The sequence below is a fragment of the Boleophthalmus pectinirostris genome, unplaced genomic scaffold (assembly GCF_026225935.1).
Source record: "Boleophthalmus pectinirostris isolate CB_2022bp ecotype Guang Dong unplaced genomic scaffold, ASM2622593v1 HiC_scaffold_12, whole genome shotgun sequence".
Classification (NCBI taxonomy): domain Eukaryota; kingdom Metazoa; phylum Chordata; class Actinopteri; order Gobiiformes; family Gobiidae; genus Boleophthalmus; species Boleophthalmus pectinirostris.
The window spans coordinates 35,568,919-35,586,202 of NW_026571018.1; the positions used below are offsets into that span (position 1 = coordinate 35,568,919).

Below are 17,284 nucleotides of genomic sequence, written 5' to 3' on the forward strand. Positions count from 1 at the left end.
TGTAGTCATTTTGGTATGAATGAAAAAGTAAAAGTAAATCTGATCTGCAGCTGTCCATAGGACGAGCCGGCAGTGTGTGCCGCTCTGCTGTGATGACGTTTATGGCGACATTAGCTCTCATTGGACACCGGAGTTTGTAATGCGGAAGTCAGTGGACTTGTTTCTTTTATTAAGTCATTTTAGATGAATATTGCGATTTAAAATTTAAAATGATATCATAATGATCCACGGGTGTCGCAGATTATAACTATACAGCAGACACAAGCACAGTATGTGTTTTTATTTAAAAAGGTGGTATTGCACGTCTATGGCCTATTAACTGCTATACACTAATGCAGTATTAGCAGAAAACTATTGACATATTGAATACATTTCAGTTTTGTTTCTTTGAATCTCCCCTCCCTTTGCTTTCCGTGCTAAGTCACTCCCCCTTCAGAGACAGGATCATACTGCTAACCGTAAGGAGGGTTTGAATAGATGACTCAAACATGCATGGATGACATGCAAAACCTCTTCAGGCATGTTTTTGATGAGCAAAATAATGTGGTAGAAAGCTTCAAAAGAGTGTTTTGCATAATACCCCCTCTTCAGATAAATAAAATAATGTCTAGTTGCATCAGAATTGTACTGAATGTTATAGTGAGATGATTTGCATAGTTTCTTCACATGCATACCCCTCTGATGCAGTACAGCTATGGAGCCTAAAACAATGCAGATGTGGCCAGTTTTCATTGTTTTCCATTAGTATCTACCTCAGTTACATTATAAATATAAATGTTCAGTGTGTAGTATCAGTGTACAGACGTTTGTAGACCATTCCTTTGTAAATGTTCCTTGTGGTTTCAGTTAGCAGCAGTTTGTTAATAAAAGATTTGTCCTTTGAGTATCAAATGAAGTCTCTGAGTCTGCTTTTCATTTCAGCGTTTCACATATTTCACATAATTATTTAAAAGCATGCTATGTAACTTTTCTGGCCACCTGCTTGTATCAGTGGGAGCACGGCACTGTGTTTTTTACTGCCTTAAAAACTCGAAAAACAGAAGTAGTTCATTTTGGACAGTTTGCAGCGGTCCAAAGTTATTCCTCATTTACCTTATGCACTCAGAGCATCTTAAATATTCACCACGATGAGTTTACTTTCATAGTCCAGAGCGGAGTTTTACCATGAGACTTAACAACTAGAATGGTAACAGTGCACTTTCTTATTATCAGAAATCTAATGCTTTTAGATGCAGACAGAACACAGAGGACTTATTCTGACCTCAAGAGCTGCTTATACAATATATCTGTACTGGAGAAGACACATTTTGATAAAATAGAGGAGAAAAAAAAAAAAAGGGATATGTGTAACTTGTGAAGGGCCCATCTAACGCTTTTCTCCATGGAGATGTTATTGTTTTGTCTGGAATGTTTCACAATATGGCATTAAACATTTCTATCTTAATTAAGGGAGTGCAAAAATATCAAAATATATCATGTCATTTACTGTACTGATACAGTACCGATACTGTGGGCTGCTGTATCGATATATCACCAAGAGTATTTTTTGGTATATTTTACTAATTTATTTTTTTTTTTTTTTTTTTTTTTTTTACAGTGCTGCAGTTTTGTTCAGATGAAGGAAACTCATTTATGCCACACATTTGACATTTTCAGTTTTGAGGTTTAAAATGTTTGTGTTTCATATGAATTTTGCACAAGAAGTGGTTTAACAAAGACTTTTAGTATCAGACATGATTTAGCCTTTATTATATTATATCATATTGAATCAAAAGCTCGCTGTACCGAGATATGTATCGTATTATGGCCTATGTACCGAGATATGTATCGTATCATGGCCTATGTATCGAGATGTGAATCATATCGTGGCCTATGTATCGAGATATGTATTGTATTGTGGCCTATGTATCAGGATATGTATCGTATCATGGCCTATGTATCGAGATATGTATCATATCATGGCTTATGTATCGAGGTATGTATCGTATCATGGCCTATGTATCGAGATATGTACCGTATCGTGGCCTATGTATCGAGATATGTACCGTATCGTGGCCTATGTATCGAGATATGTATCATATCATGGCTTATGTATCGAGGTATGTATCGTATCATGGCCTATGTATCGAAATGTGAATCGTATCATGGCCTATGTATCGAAATGTGAATCGTATCGTGGCCTATGTATCGAGATATGTATCATATCATGGCCTATGTATCAAGATCTGTATCGTATCGTGGCCTATGTATCGAGATATGTATCGTATCAGCAACTTCTTAATGATACTTAACCTTAATCTCAATGGCGACCAAACCAGACAAGTTACAGGTCAGATCTGTGGAGAGGTGACCATGGACACAGTCAGAACACCTGTTTTTCTAGGTATTTTTGAAATATAAAACCACCTGTAACTTAATAAATGTAAAGTAGAGCTGTTTAATGTCACACTGTGGAACATTTCAGCAGAGCAATCACATCTCCATGGAAACAAGCAGATGACAGACCCACAACCAAAAAGTTACCCAATGCACATTTAATAGTGACAAAAATATTGGTCTAAAATATAATTGTGTTTTGATCAGAGAGAATATCCCAGAAGAAGCTTAAATAAAACCAGTATAGTTGAGACAGTTTTACCATCATGACATGATTAGCTTACGCTGAACACTACATCTGCTCTGTCACAAAGCACTCTGGGTAATTGGCTCCATTTGTCTGCTGAGAGAGTACTTGGGTAAACGTCAGAGTGAGGGCGGTTTGTTGATCGAGTGTGCTGACACGTAAAGCGCAGCGCACATATCAAGATAGAGGAAGTTCCCATGAGCAGAGGCTTATCCCACTGTAAACAATGTCCCCGCCTGATCCGTGACTGTGAGGAAAGCAGCCGCTTGATTTATTGGTTTGTGGGGAAGAGAGAGAAAAATAAGGTCTAATGATCTAGTATGGCTGCAAGATGGACCACAATCGAATTGAAATTTGAATGGACAAAATTAGCAAATCACAAACGCTTTTTGTTGACGTATCATAATTTCCTAGCCAGGCTGGCGCCACCTAGTGCCTCCGCTCAATGTCATTTCTGTCCAGCAACTAGGTCAGGAATCAAAATATACTAGATGAGAGGTGTCAAAGTCATTTTGGTTCGGGGGCCGTATCAAAGCTACTTTGATCTCAGAGGGGCCAGATCAGAAAACTCACCCAAAAACAGCAATAAGTTCAAATATTTCTGCAGAGAATTTACAGAAATCTTTTTTTAATTGATGAACACATTCTTTTGCAAAATATTATAATATTATGACCAACCTGAAACTTCAAGAAAAATGCTAATTCAACACAATGTTTTAACATGAACTTGTATATAAATAGGAATAAGTTCATTTTTGTTGTAAAATCCTGCACTCGGCTGCACTTTTCTCATTTTTGACATTTTTCTGATGAGGGTGTCACGGTCAACAGTCAAAACGATCGTCCTTTAAGAGCGTTTGTAAAGAGACAAGTCTTCATTTGTGCTGCTCTGGTGGGAGGGGCCACGCACAGAGACACTGGAGACGCTGCTATGCTCAGCACGGCAGAAAATTACCAATATTTTAATAGAAAATATAATTAAAATATTTTAGTAGAAAATCAGCCAAGGGCCAGATTAAAGGTCTTGGAGGGCCTGATCCAGCCCCCGGGCCGGATGTTTGACACCCCTGTACTGGATGGTTCGTAAAAACCCCGGAAGTGCAAGCTCAGGCACCAGCCAATCAGCCAAGAGCCATATATTCTGTGTTGTCAACAATTCCCGAGATCGAGGATTTAAAGCTAGAATAAAGGGAAATGTTTGGTGAATTTGATCAAGGGGAAAGACGTTATTGTCCTTCTTCCTACGGGATTTGGGAAAAGTTAGCCCCATTAGTGGCGCATCACATATGTCACAACCAAATAGTAGTGATTGGTTAAATGATAAAAAGTACCCACCTACCATCGAGCGAACGAATTCTAATGCTGGTCACATGGTTTTTATGAAGTGAAACCAGCTGATGAATCAGGCTAATAATTTCCTCCAAAAACAGCTAAATCTCTGGTCTTATTTTGCATAAAAATGACTTACTCTGTAGTGTAGATCTGTACAGACATGTTCTGAAATGTGATTCTTGCGTTGGTTTGTCAGTTCAATTGTCAGTCTTTTTAACATAGGCATACATTTACATAGGACTGGTGTGGACATCCCACCAGTTTAGAGCTGGGACAGTCCTTCAAAATCAAGTATTCATAAATCACACAGCAGTAATAAAAAAAAAAAAAAAAAAAAGCACAAATAATGCATAAGAAGAATTACACAGTCTACAAGTCAGCCTACATCAAGATTGTGCTGGAACTACATTTATGGGTAACAGACTGGAAGCAGATGTGCCAAGAGGCCGGAATTAACAATACAACCAAGGAAGTAAATATTGACCCAAAGGGTAAAATTAGACATCAACAGCAGTTTCTGGAAAAACACTTAAAACCATCCCTCATCTCTTCTACCCATGTAACTATAGTTAAGAATTTTTTTTTTTTTTAGTTTGTCATTTTCACTAAACTTGGCTCAAATACTCAAATACAAGAGGAAAAATTCAGGTACAGGCTCTTTAAAGGTGCATTACTTTGTCTGGAATGCTTCACAGTATGGTATTAAACTTGTCTATCTTAATGGAGATAAAACCAGACCAAGTTACAGGTCAGATCTGTGGAGAGGTGACCCCGCTCACAATCAGAATGCCTGTTTTTTAGGATTGTCACATGTTAGTGCGCTCTCTAGACCGACCCCAGTGCACACTAAATTTAGTTCTCTTTACTTTACTCACTATTGTTGTTTTGTGTGTATATGCAGTGTTGGGGAGTAACAGATTACATGTACTGAAGTTACGTAATCAGAGTACAAATTATGAGTAACTGTATTCAGTTACAGTTACTGTTTCAATGAATGGTAATTGGATTACAGTTACTTTGTTGAAATAAATGGATTACACAGCGGTATTTTCCTGTTTTCACATTTTGGGCTAAACCAGGACTAAACCAGGACTAAAACCAGGTCTAAAACCAGGACTAAACCAGGACTAAAACCAGGACTAAACCAGGACTAAAACCAGGACTAAACCAGGTCTAAACTAGGTCTAAACCAGGTCTAAACCAGGTCTAAACCAGGTCTAAACCAGATCTAAACCAAGACTAAACCAGGACTAAAACCAGGTCTAAACCAGGACTAAACCAGGACTAAACCAGGGCCAATTTGAAGAGAACAAACATGAATTTTCAGTATGTGACTGGTACATTCATGTAGTTTTAAAAAAACATCACAATATCAAGTAATCCAAAATATTCAGATTACATTACTCACTTTAAGTTATTTAATGGATTACGTTACAAACTACACTTTGGGGTATGTAATCTGTAATCTGTAGGGGAATACATTTTAAAAGTAACCTTCCCAACACTGTTCATTTGTTATGTTTGTATCTTGATTTGTTATATTTTAGATGCCTATAAGACAGTATTCTGTGCCATCCACATTTCTCCTTTTATTTTCTCCCAACTGATGCTCAGCAGACATCAGTCCCACTGTCATTGTGTCTGTGTCCGTTCTGAGATGTGCACAAGCTTTACATCACTCCTTTGCCTGGCAGTCACTTCTTCAGAGTGGAGGTCTCACTTGCTACTAACTTCTACCACATCCACAGACTGTATAAAGAAGTGAATTTATAAAGAAGAGAGTGTGACGTCACCCACAGCTTTCCACTCCTCTCAAATGAAGCTCCTGATGCTAACGGTTACAGGAGCTAATTTGGAGTCAGCCTGAATATTAGGAATAGGATTAGGATTTTTTTTTTTAACACAAAAATGAAATGAAAACATCAAGATCATGTAGCGTGAGTTAATACAAACATTGTAAGCCCAAAATGACGAGAGTTACTGCACTGTTACAGAGAGGGGCCACAATATTCCAATGTAAGAAAATGGGAAGAGCCACATACTCACTTCCTATTTGTGTTTTTGGTGGCTAGTGTGTTAGCGATGTCCATTTATATTTACAGTTTATGATCACAATGTAATTCAAACCACTGAGCCTCTGGTTGGTGAGTGCACGCTTAACATAGAGTATCATCACATACAGGCGACATAATTGTTGATCTCACTAAAATCCCACCCTCATGTAAAACTAAACAGAACTCTGTCAAACTTCTAAAATGTGCATTTTTTTTAAATTTTGCATGAAAAATTGAAATGCAAACTATTTGATTGAAAAACATCAGCACACTGGCTCCAAACCTTCTTTTAACTGTCTTTCTGTAAACAAAAATATCTCATTAATTAAAACATGTCAGACTTGACTCGCCTTTTGCTTCATGGTCTGTGTCATTGTCCGATTTGGATTCTAACCTGATTTGGCACAGTTTTTTTTAAATGGAGCAAGCCCAGATACAAGGGCACAAGCACTGAAGTTGCTATAGTAACTATACTTTCAACAAACCTCGTTTTTGAGATTTATTCAATCAAATTGACTCTTAAATATAGTGTTTTACTGATAAAAACTTGCTTTAGGTCTGCAAAAATTCTGTACCTAAAATAAATGTTAGAAACAGCAGATCTCAGTTGCTTCTATTATTCAGAATACACTACAACTTTGATATGAAGTTGTAGTGCATTCAACTTCATATCCAAACTGAGCCATATTTTATAGCTGAGCCATATGTGTAGCTACAGTGCCAGAACACAGAATAAATATGTTTAAAAGATTTAAACAAGTTAAATGAAAAAGGTGCAAATCAGACCAAGTGCTTAATCAGAACTGGGCCATGGCAATCGCCTTTCACACTTCGCATTAGCATCGTCTCTGGTTATGGTCCACTTTAGCTTGCACACTTCGCATTAACATCGTCTCTGTTTGTGTTGTGCTGGTGATGGGTGCTTCCTCCAGTCCCTGACTGTCTCTGGGTCTTTCGGTTGCAGACTGAGAACATTTGGGCGAGTGTCTGCCGTACCTCCCTCTGCCAGAAGGCGTAGACCAGTGGATTAAGGAGTGAGTTGGACAGTCCCAGTAGAAAGAGGTAGCCCTCCAGGAGCTGTGTGAGTTGACAACCTCCACATATCAGCTTCACCATACCCGTGATGAAGAAGGGGCACCAGAGGAGCAGGAAGCAGCCCACCAGCATGGCCACGGTGCGCAGGGCTCGCACGTGGCTCCAGTACGGGCTCCTCGGCTGTGAGGAAAACAACAGGGATTAATAACATTACAACATTATCATGTTATTAATAAAAACATTTTGAAAGGCCACGTGGGATCAGTTTGAATGTTTGTTTAGGTGTTCTGCAGAAGTGGATAATACACAGGACTACAACTACTACCACAATCCACCTTGCTTAGTGTAAATGTGGTGTGTGCTGATGGTGAGTTAAGGCCACTTCGTGCAGACTGGCAGTCTTGCTTCTGTCAGTCTGCCCCAGAGCGGCTGTGGCTAAAAGTATGGAGTGAATGAATAATGCACTGTAAAGCACTTTAGTTATTTTTAATGGCTCTATATAAATAAATGTGAGAAAGACAGTGCACAGATCTGTGGAACTGAAGGCAATGACCGACAGCTCAGTCCTTCTTATCTTGGCCTGTGTCATCACAGGTATAATAGGCCAGACTTGACATCACAATGTCTTGAGGGTTCATGTCTCATGTGAGTCACCTGCTGAATGAAAAATTGATTGGTACAATACTGAGTATAACATTTCAGACCCAGCAATAGCATTTCCATGGACATAAGTAGGTGGCATAGCCTGATTCATCAGCCAGTTTCACTTTGTGGAAACCATCTGACATTAAGAGTCCTTCACTTGACAGTAGGTGGGTACTTTTTTTATTTAACCAATCGCTGCTATTTGGTCGTGACATATGTAATGTGTCAAATTCCATAGGAAGAAGGACAATAACGTCTTTCCCCTTGATAAAATTCATCAAACATTCTCTTTGTTCCGGCTTTAAATCCTCAATCTCAGGAATCGTTGCCAACACAAAATGTATGATATCGTCTACATCCATCTCGACCGCTTTGTTTACTGTGGTGCTGTAGCACAAAAGGGACCCAGACAGGTGCTTAAGTTTCACATCATGGCTTCACAGCTCTTCGCTGATTGGCCGGTGCGTGGTCTGCAACTTCCAGGGGTTCTTGGAAACCGTCTAGTGTATTGTGTTTCCTGACCTAGTCGCTGGAGAGAAATTAAATTTAACAGAGACACTAGGTGGCGCCAGCCTGACTACAGGTGGCAGACCATCCTCTATTAAAGTTATGTAGTGCGCCTTTAACACAATTCTCTAATGTCGATTAAATAACTTAAGACAGTCTGTTTCACACTTTGATATGTCAAATGTACCTTGTTGTGGTGGTCTGCAGTGCTGTCATGCTCACTGGTCCTGGAGCCCGCCTGCCTCACCTGCAGGATCTGCCTCTGGTGAGAACATGCGATCTTCAGGATGTCCAGGTAGATGTAGAGGAACACGGAGACAATGGGGAAGAAGCAGATGCTGTACAGAATAATGATCCCCACATCGTAGATCACTGAGAAAAAGTCACACAAGCCGTGGTACTGGTCGGACTGCAGAAACGGTACCAGCACTGCAACAAGAGGACAGGGACAATATTTAAAGGGCCTGAATTACATGATATAATTACACGGTTGAACACACAGATCCTACATATTTAGTCTGAGTTCTTTCCACCCTGTGATGTCATGTGGTAATACAGGAAGTGCTCCACTGCATACATGCACATGTCCATACTACATACACCTGCACTAGAATCATTTCAATGATTTCAGACATGGAATTTTAATCTCTACTGAACTAAAGGTAAAAGGTAGCTGTTAACCTGAACACGACCACTACATCACAAGGTAGATATTGAAAAACACACAATAGATTTGTTCAATGCCATACTGTGGAACATTTCAGGCAAAAGATCCATTTGGCAAAAGTTTGATTTCTCTACTCGCGCCATTTTCCCCAACCAGCCTGATTGAATCTTCCACCTTTTCTTAAACTCATCAAGAGCAATCACAAATTTATCTGCAAGTAGCTCACTGGGGAGCGCTCACTTACATTTACTCAGTTACATTTACTTGAGTAACTTTTAGAAGAAATTGTACTTTGCCGAGTCCTTTAAGCAGCGTATTTTAATCCTACTTGAGTCATATTTTTATTGAAGTAACAGTACTCTTACAGGAATAAAAGTTGTGGTTCCTCTTCCAACTGTGAGTAAGTCTAAAGTGACAAAAGTTTTATGTGACAATATGAAATGATTTGAACTTTTGTGTTTCTTGCAGCTGCTTCAGATCTAATTTAGTTTGTTTCATTTTGTGTCTGTTTTTGAAAATACCAGATTTGGTGCATTATTTAATGTTTTGTCCTTCAAGTTACATCAGTTTCAAATTATAAATCAAATGTCACATCCCAACAGTTACTCTTTAAGTCACTCTTACTTGAGTAGTATTTTTCCCGAATACTTACTTGAGTACAGTTTACTCTACTACTACTATTTACTGTGTGTCCTGTACTGAACATTGGCATCCCTCTTAAGATTGCGTCCAATTATTCCTAAGGCAAGCGCAGTAGCGACTTAGCGAAACGCCATAACTGAGCTAAACTGAACCCCGTTTTATAACTACCTCAGGTTGTTAAAATCGGTGCTTTAATGTTACGTAACCAGAACTTGGAAGTTGGTGTCTAGTTATTGTTTGTTAATAAACCACACAAAGGAATTTGCTGGTTTCAGTGATTTTTCTTAAAGTTATCATCAGGTCACTTTTTCGGGTACGTTCCCTTCAATTGATAAGTTGTTGTTGTCGCATATGGTTAAGTTTGATTCGGTCAGAATCTGGTCCCGCAATAATTCGTCAAAAGCTAAACCACATGCTCAAACACGCACATCTTACAACACGTTAAATCGCATTTTCTCCTACAACCCACATTCCTTCATTCGTCCATGAGTGGTCCAAAATAGAAGAGGTTTGTGAGGTAGTCATCTGGACATTGTTTGAAATAAACATGTGTTTTTATTTTCCAATTGATAATTTGCAACTTTGCGCGGGGGTGTGAAGCTAACTGGGGCACTGCTTTGTCTGAAGTCCTGTTACTCAAATTAGACTAATTTGACCTTTTTAATACAATCTGACCAGAAAGATCTGATTTAGCTAGAACTACGACAGGTGAGATGATTTGAGAGCTTAAACAAGTCTCTCACACACAAACTTAGGCTACGTTCAGACTGCAGGGCTTAATGCTCAATTCCAATTTTTTTGTGAAATCCCATGTTCTTGGGTCCTCTGCCGTTAGAGTGGATAAATAACCGGGATCAATACCCTTTACGTGCTTTCTCGCTCCGTCCGTCATGTTGAATAGTGTTTCTTGCCGCCGACCAAAATAATTCCCAGTATGCAACGCGCGCTTTTGTCAACAATGAAACTCGCCTACAGCCCGGAAAATACGGTAAATGGACACATTTTTATACAGTTTTTCTACCTTCAAGGCTCAAAGCTCTTTACAACAAAGAACCACTCACCCATTCACACATCCACTCATACACCAGAGACTAGGGGTAGGGTGGGTTAAGTGTCTTGCCCAAGGACACAACGACAGCATTCATCTGTGGGAGCTAGAATCGCACCGCCAACCTGTGGGTCAGTGGACAAACGCTCCACCAACTGCACCAACTCCACCAGCCCCAAATAAGTAGCTTTTCTTTGGTATTACTCAGTACTTCTGGCTCTGTGAGCAGCGACTGTAAAACCCTAAAACGTGTCAGTGATCACACAGTAGAACTTATTCATTAAACACAATACTTCCACTACATGAATTATATAAGTACATTTTGTCCATTGCTATTAAATAAGTTGTAGTTCTCACAGAATGATGTTATTTCAGTGTAAAAATTACAACAGGGTAAAGTTAACCCTGTGATATTCTTTCAAGTTGTTGAAAAAAAAATTTAAAACTCATGTCAGTAACGGAGGGAATGAAATATGCAGCACTTTTTGGGCAATAAATCCAAACAGTGATAACTCTTGGTTCTCACTTACATATCCTTAACAAACTGGTTTGAATATTTGCTTCATATAGTTTTCTACCATATGGTACAAGATTAGGTTGAAAAAACTCTTACTTTTTGAGTAATGAGATTTTTTATTAAGAAAGGTCATGGTAACAGAGGGAAAAGTAACGGAGGGAAAATTGTGCAAACAAGTAGAAGGTGCATGATTTTACATCATTTGTCGCTTTTTTCTTCCGAATACTTTAATATTACTTCAAAATGAAAGGAAACTATTTCTATAAAATATGTCAGTCCTTCCAAACAAATTTTTATAATTTTAAATACTTTTTTTTTTTTTTATCATGTACCTTCATCAACAGTTCAAAGATCGAATAACACAAGATATGATGAAATACATCCATTTATTTACATGATTTGCAGGTCTTTGAAATTTGGGAAATAATATTTGTTCCATGTTTCATACATGGTCTGTTTAAAACGTATGGAACTTTAGAACCAAAAATGGTACAGAAAAAAGGTAAACAGTTTCATAAACTAGAGTACATATGCTATCTGTTGAATATATTTTTATATCAGATGCATTAACTTGAATTTTTGGCCTTGCTGTTTACTTCTGCTTGACCGGGCCCCAGTGCAAAGTATCAACAGAGTCCACACCTGACACTTTTTCTACCTCATGTGTAGAGCTTGACTCGACAGTACTACAAAACAAGGATCATTCACTTTCATTCACTTTGGATCAGCTCCTCACCTGGCATGAAGCCCAAAACAAACGCACAGACCCAGAGAGACAACAGGGCCCAGAACGCCACTGTCCTGCCCGACTTCTGCGCGTATCTGCAAGAACATGTGACAGGTTAGACTACCGTTTCACTAAAACATGGTAAACAGCATTGTATTTGGCTAAGGTTTTACTAAAAATCATGCCAATTAAAATTATTTATTTATTTTTTAATTTTTATTCTGGTAAAGTTAATAATTGTGCTTCCTGGTGAGACACGGGCAGCACATGTGACATACGCAGAGGTAATTCCATAACTGTTATCTAGCAACCGTAGCTTTAACTAGGGCCAAAACTTGTCTAACTTACACAATAATAGGCTCTACCCATGCTTACGTCACAAACCAGGAAGACGTTTGGAAAGATGCAATGACAACGATTACAACAGGTCCAGTTTTCTTCATCTCCATGTCACTGTAGTGTTCCGTTATGTTCAGATAAACAACAGTTCCAACCATACCTCAGTTTTCATCATTTCCCCACTGACGCCGGACTCCGAGTGCACTGGGTTCATGTGATTAGAAGAGACGATGCGCCAAATTCCAGATGATTCCAAACAGCACATACGTCTGCAGTCTTCATTTTACCACTGATCACATTTACTTCAGTGGGTTTGATCACAGTCGGTTTTAAAAGATCCATGTTTGTCAGTAACTACACCGGAAGTTGTCATCGCATCTTTTCAAACATCTTCCGGGTTTGTGACTATAGGGGTGTGCAAAAATATCAAAATATCAATATATCGTATCATTTAATGTGATGATACAGCATCGATATCGTGGGTTGCTGTATGAATATATTGTCATGAGTATTTTTTGGTATATTTTATTAAATTATTTTGTTACAGCTACAGTTTTGTTGCTTGATCAGAGGAAGGAAACTCTTTTATGCAACATATTTGACATTTTCACGGTTTTGATGAGTAAATGCCCATCTCATTCAAAATCAACTTCTCAGAGCTTTCTACCTTCTAAGAGTGATGTGTGGACCTTGTATATGTCGCCGAAGTGTTTTTTAGATTGATTTGGCTTTTTTTTTTTAACAAATTGCAGTGTATTTCTGCCACCCTCCCACGTGACAACGAACTAAAGCTGCTACAACGATGACACGGCAGCTACACCTATGACGCGTTTGATGTAGCAGAAAGCGCTTCACAAACTCCCCGCTCCACCACCTCCGCCCCACATCAGCTGACAATTCCCACATGAACACCTAAACAAAAGTGACAGCATAAGCTCATTGTTCTACACTGCAGTGAACACGATATAATAAGTTTATCTACTAGCGCAGGGGTGGGCAAACTACGGCTCGGGGGCCATATGTGACCCTTTACTCTTTTTAATCCGGCCCGCCGAACTTGAAGAACAATAATAATAATAATTGTCAGTGTCTTTCTAAGTCATTTCAATAAATAATAGTAAATACCGTGGGACTTGAAATACAGATATTTTGTTGTAATCATTTTCAATTATGGGATATTTCAATAACATGGAACATATTTTCTTCATATCCCATGTTATTTTTTTTCTGTTATGAGGTGAATTACCAAAAAACTCCATCCATCTGCTCCTGGTCCAGCCCTTCCGTCAAATGTTAGAACCCTTTGTGGCCCACGAGTCAAAATGTTTGCCCAGCCCTGTACTAGTGTTTATTAATACTTTACCAATCAGTAATGTTCAGCTGTTTGACTTTGTGCACCTCCAAGTCCTCATTCGATTCCAGGTCCAACACATGCGGCTAAACACGCTGTATCGCCATGATGAATAAAAGTTTATTCCTACCAATATAAGGGCGCACGCCTGTCTCCCCCTCCCTCCCTGAGATGGCGGAGGAAGGGCGGCTCACTCGTCGCCTACGTCATGTTTGGAGGGCGGAGCCTGTGCTTTCTCAGGGCGGGCGGGGGGAGGAGCAATAGTCAAACTTTCATAGTTCCTGGTCTGTGCCTCCAAGAAATCAGTAAAATTTCAAAACTATTGAGTAATGGATGTTCCAAAACTCAAATTGTGCTTGTTTATGTGTAGAAGATACAATGTGAAAAGAGTTATTTTGCATGAGATGGGCACTTTAAAATGTTAGTGTTTCATATGAACTTTGCACAAAGACTTTTAGTATCACAGCCATAATTTAGACATTATTTTTTATTGAACTGTATCGAATCAATTTGAAGTATATCGTATCGAACCTGAAAGTGCACTGTATCGAGATATGTATCGTATCGTGGCCTATGTATCAAGGTATTTATTGTATCGTCAACTTCTTAATGATACCAGCCCTATTTGTGACGTAAATATGAATAGAGCCTATTATGAGACTACTAAAAAGAAATTACAACATCTTTATTAAGTTAAATTAAGTTTAAAATGTCAGAAAAATGCCTTGCTGGTCTATTTTGGATGGAATTTTCCACACTGATGACATCGGTAGACGGATTTGGTTTTAGAACTCAGCGCTACTTCCTGTATTTTTGTACACTTCTAAATTTCTTAACTTTTTTTCCCCCCAAAACTGACATTTAAACGATGTAAACCTATGATAAATATTTACAACAGATACTATCCCTGGGTAATAATTAGAAAAACATTCAAAACCAGACATACTTTAAGGGCGTTTTGATGGCGGCGTAACGGTCCAACGATATCAGAAACATGGACATGATGGAGGCGATGCAAGGCGAGCTCACGAACGTCATCCTCAAAAGACACCTGCTCCGACCATGAGCAGCGGCGGCCATGCTTTGTCTGCTCTGCGTACCGTTGTTACCGTTGTGCTCGCTCATGTTAAAATCCTCCGTCGCCAACCCTGTGATGGCGACTCCGACCAACGTGTCCGCCACGGCCAGGTTCAGCACAAAACACCAGCTCTGGCGTTTCTTTTTGAGGAGGATTTTGAGCAGAGCGGCGGCTACCAGCAGGTTGGTGAAGATGATGGCGCACGAGGCGGCGGTTAGAATGACGGCCATGATGTGAGGGTGGAGGGCGACGGCTGAGGACCAGTGCACGGTGTGAGAGGAGCCGTCCGGAGCCGCGCCCGGAGAAGGTGAAGCCATAATGGACATGTTTGCAAAAAATATCTGTGGAAAATACCAAAAAAACATACTTTTTTGAGATTGAAGACAAATTATATTATGCTGGGTTTCAGATGACATCACAACGTTCTAAAGGTCAGTATTCTTTAATACAGATAATACTCCCTACAACTGTACAACAGCTCACCTTTATGTAACAGATAATACTCCTTACAACTGTACAACAACTCACCCTTATATGACAGATACACTGTATACTCACCTTTATAACAGTACAACTACTACCACCTTTATGTACAACAACTACAGATAATACTCCCTACAATGTACTACAGATAATACTCCCTAACTGTACAATAACTCACCTTTATGTAACAGATAATACTCCCTACAACTGTACAACACTCACCCTTATGTAACAGATAATACTCCCTACAACTGTACAACAACTCACCTTTATGTAACAGATAATACTCCCTACAACAGTACTCACTTATGTAAAGATAATACTCCCTACAACTGTACAACACTCACCCTTATGTAACAGATAATACTCCCTACAACAGTACAACTCACCCTTATGTAACAGATAATACTCCCTACAACTGTCTTCCTATGACCTCTTGTATAAAGCTGAATTTTTAAATTTATTTTTATTATTTTTCTATTTTATTTTGACTTGTACATTTACATTTATAGTTATGTTTTATTTGACACGTGTCTCTTGCTCTTTTTTGATACTTCTTTAGAATTTATTATTTCCATTTCTATTTTTGCTCTTTGTTATTATATTTTATATTGTGATATGTGAGCTACTGTGTCCAAATCATTTCCCTTGTGGCTCAGTAAAGTTTGTCAAAGTCTAACTGCAGATTTGTGTTGTAATACCGCACAGTCTTGGGTCTGGTGAATAATAGAAATGATCAGAGACCACATTTGGGAATTTACTTTTCCAATATTCCATGGTAAAGCACAGTGTAATTAATAGATAAAAATAAATAAAATAAATAAATAAAATAATAATAATAATTAAAAAAAAAACTTGTTCTCATCCAGCATCAGGGAGTTCGACATCATCACCATCTAGAATCTGAAAACCATCAACTGCACACATTTGATTCTTGTGAGCTTTAATCCATGCTATGATGTTGTTACCTCATCAAAACCAGACCTGGACTTGTGTTTTGTTTCATTCACACGAGTTGAGTGATCCTGGTCTATTAGTCTGTCTACATCCCCAAAGCTCATAATACCTTGTTCCACCTTGTGATGTCATGAAGCGGTAGTTTTCATGATCTATGGCTGAAATCATCGAAATGATTCTAGTGAAGGTGTATGGAGTTTATAAACGCAAGCACATCCTGTATTAACACATGACATCACAAGGTAGAACAGAGTGTTTTCAGTTTGAGAGAAGAACTTTGTGTGTTAAACGTGTGAATGAAACAAAACACAACTCTAACAAACAACATTATAACATATCAGAAAACCACATAATATAGGCCCTAACTGGACTTACTTAGGTTTTGAAGCTGACGTTTCGAGACCAACAGGGTAACTTCATCTGGACTGGTGTTTGTAAAATATGATTGAGATGATCAACATGAGATGATGTTGCCAGTCTTCCACAATGATCCACAGGAAAAATTTCAATAAAAACTTAAAAATAAGTGAATTGAAATTGTTTTGAAAAATAAATAAATAAAAATGACTATTCAAATGTGTATTTTGAACAGAATTATATTATTAAAACAGAAATATATTTGCGATGCTTGTCGGAAAAATTGCAGTTCATTAATGTTTCCCAAATAGTTCGGCCCTAATCCTCTGGCACAGAAACAATATCCAAACTGTTCAAGATGACCCAAAAAAAAAAAAAAAAAAAAAGAAAGAAGTTTAATCCACGTGGACTTGTAAGCCTATTTAGAAATAATCCCTGTGTGTAGATTTGTCATAAAAATCACACATTATGCAAATGTCCAAACTGGCTGAGCCCACACAGTTTTCCTTCATGATTTTGTCCATAGTGTTCTTCTTGTCCTTTGTCTCTGTGAAGCTGTGGACTGAATGAAGAAATCCAGTGACAAGGACCGCCCACCTGTGCCCAAGCCCCGCCCACTGTCCAAATATGGTCGTATAACTGAGGAAGTTATGTTTTTATGATATTTTCAACCCTGATAATCAGAGGGAGGAGTGTGTAGTCGAGACAGAGATCCCACTCTTTTTCACTGACAAAATTTCTGAAGTTTTCAAGGACTTTTTCATGACCTAAAGTAGACTTTCCGTGATTTTATGGTACCTACATGCGTAGAATTGATCAGACTTTTAGGGTTAAATATGAAATGTTAACTCTTTCCACTCACCTTATGGTTTGGGATTATAGTTTTAACATTCAAAAATCCTGTCAGTGCATTTATTGTCAT

General features: G+C 38.6%; 1 protein-coding gene across 1 annotated transcript; it reads right to left on the reverse strand.

The window, feature by feature from the left end:
* Nucleotides 1–6,873: 6,873 nt before the first annotated feature.
* On the reverse strand, nt 6,874–16,451 carry LOC110153988 (glucose-dependent insulinotropic receptor). The gene is made up of 5 exons (XM_020917922.2): nt 16,381–16,451; nt 14,434–14,906; nt 11,807–11,892; nt 8,384–8,625; nt 6,874–7,224 (listed from the first exon to the last, which is right to left on the reverse strand). The coding sequence occupies exons 2-5, from the start codon at nt 14,889–14,891 to the stop codon at nt 6,874–6,876; spliced, it is 1,137 nt and encodes a 378-aa protein (XP_020773581.1). The 5' UTR covers nt 14,892–14,906; nt 16,381–16,451.
* Nucleotides 16,452–17,284: the final 833 nt, after the last annotated feature.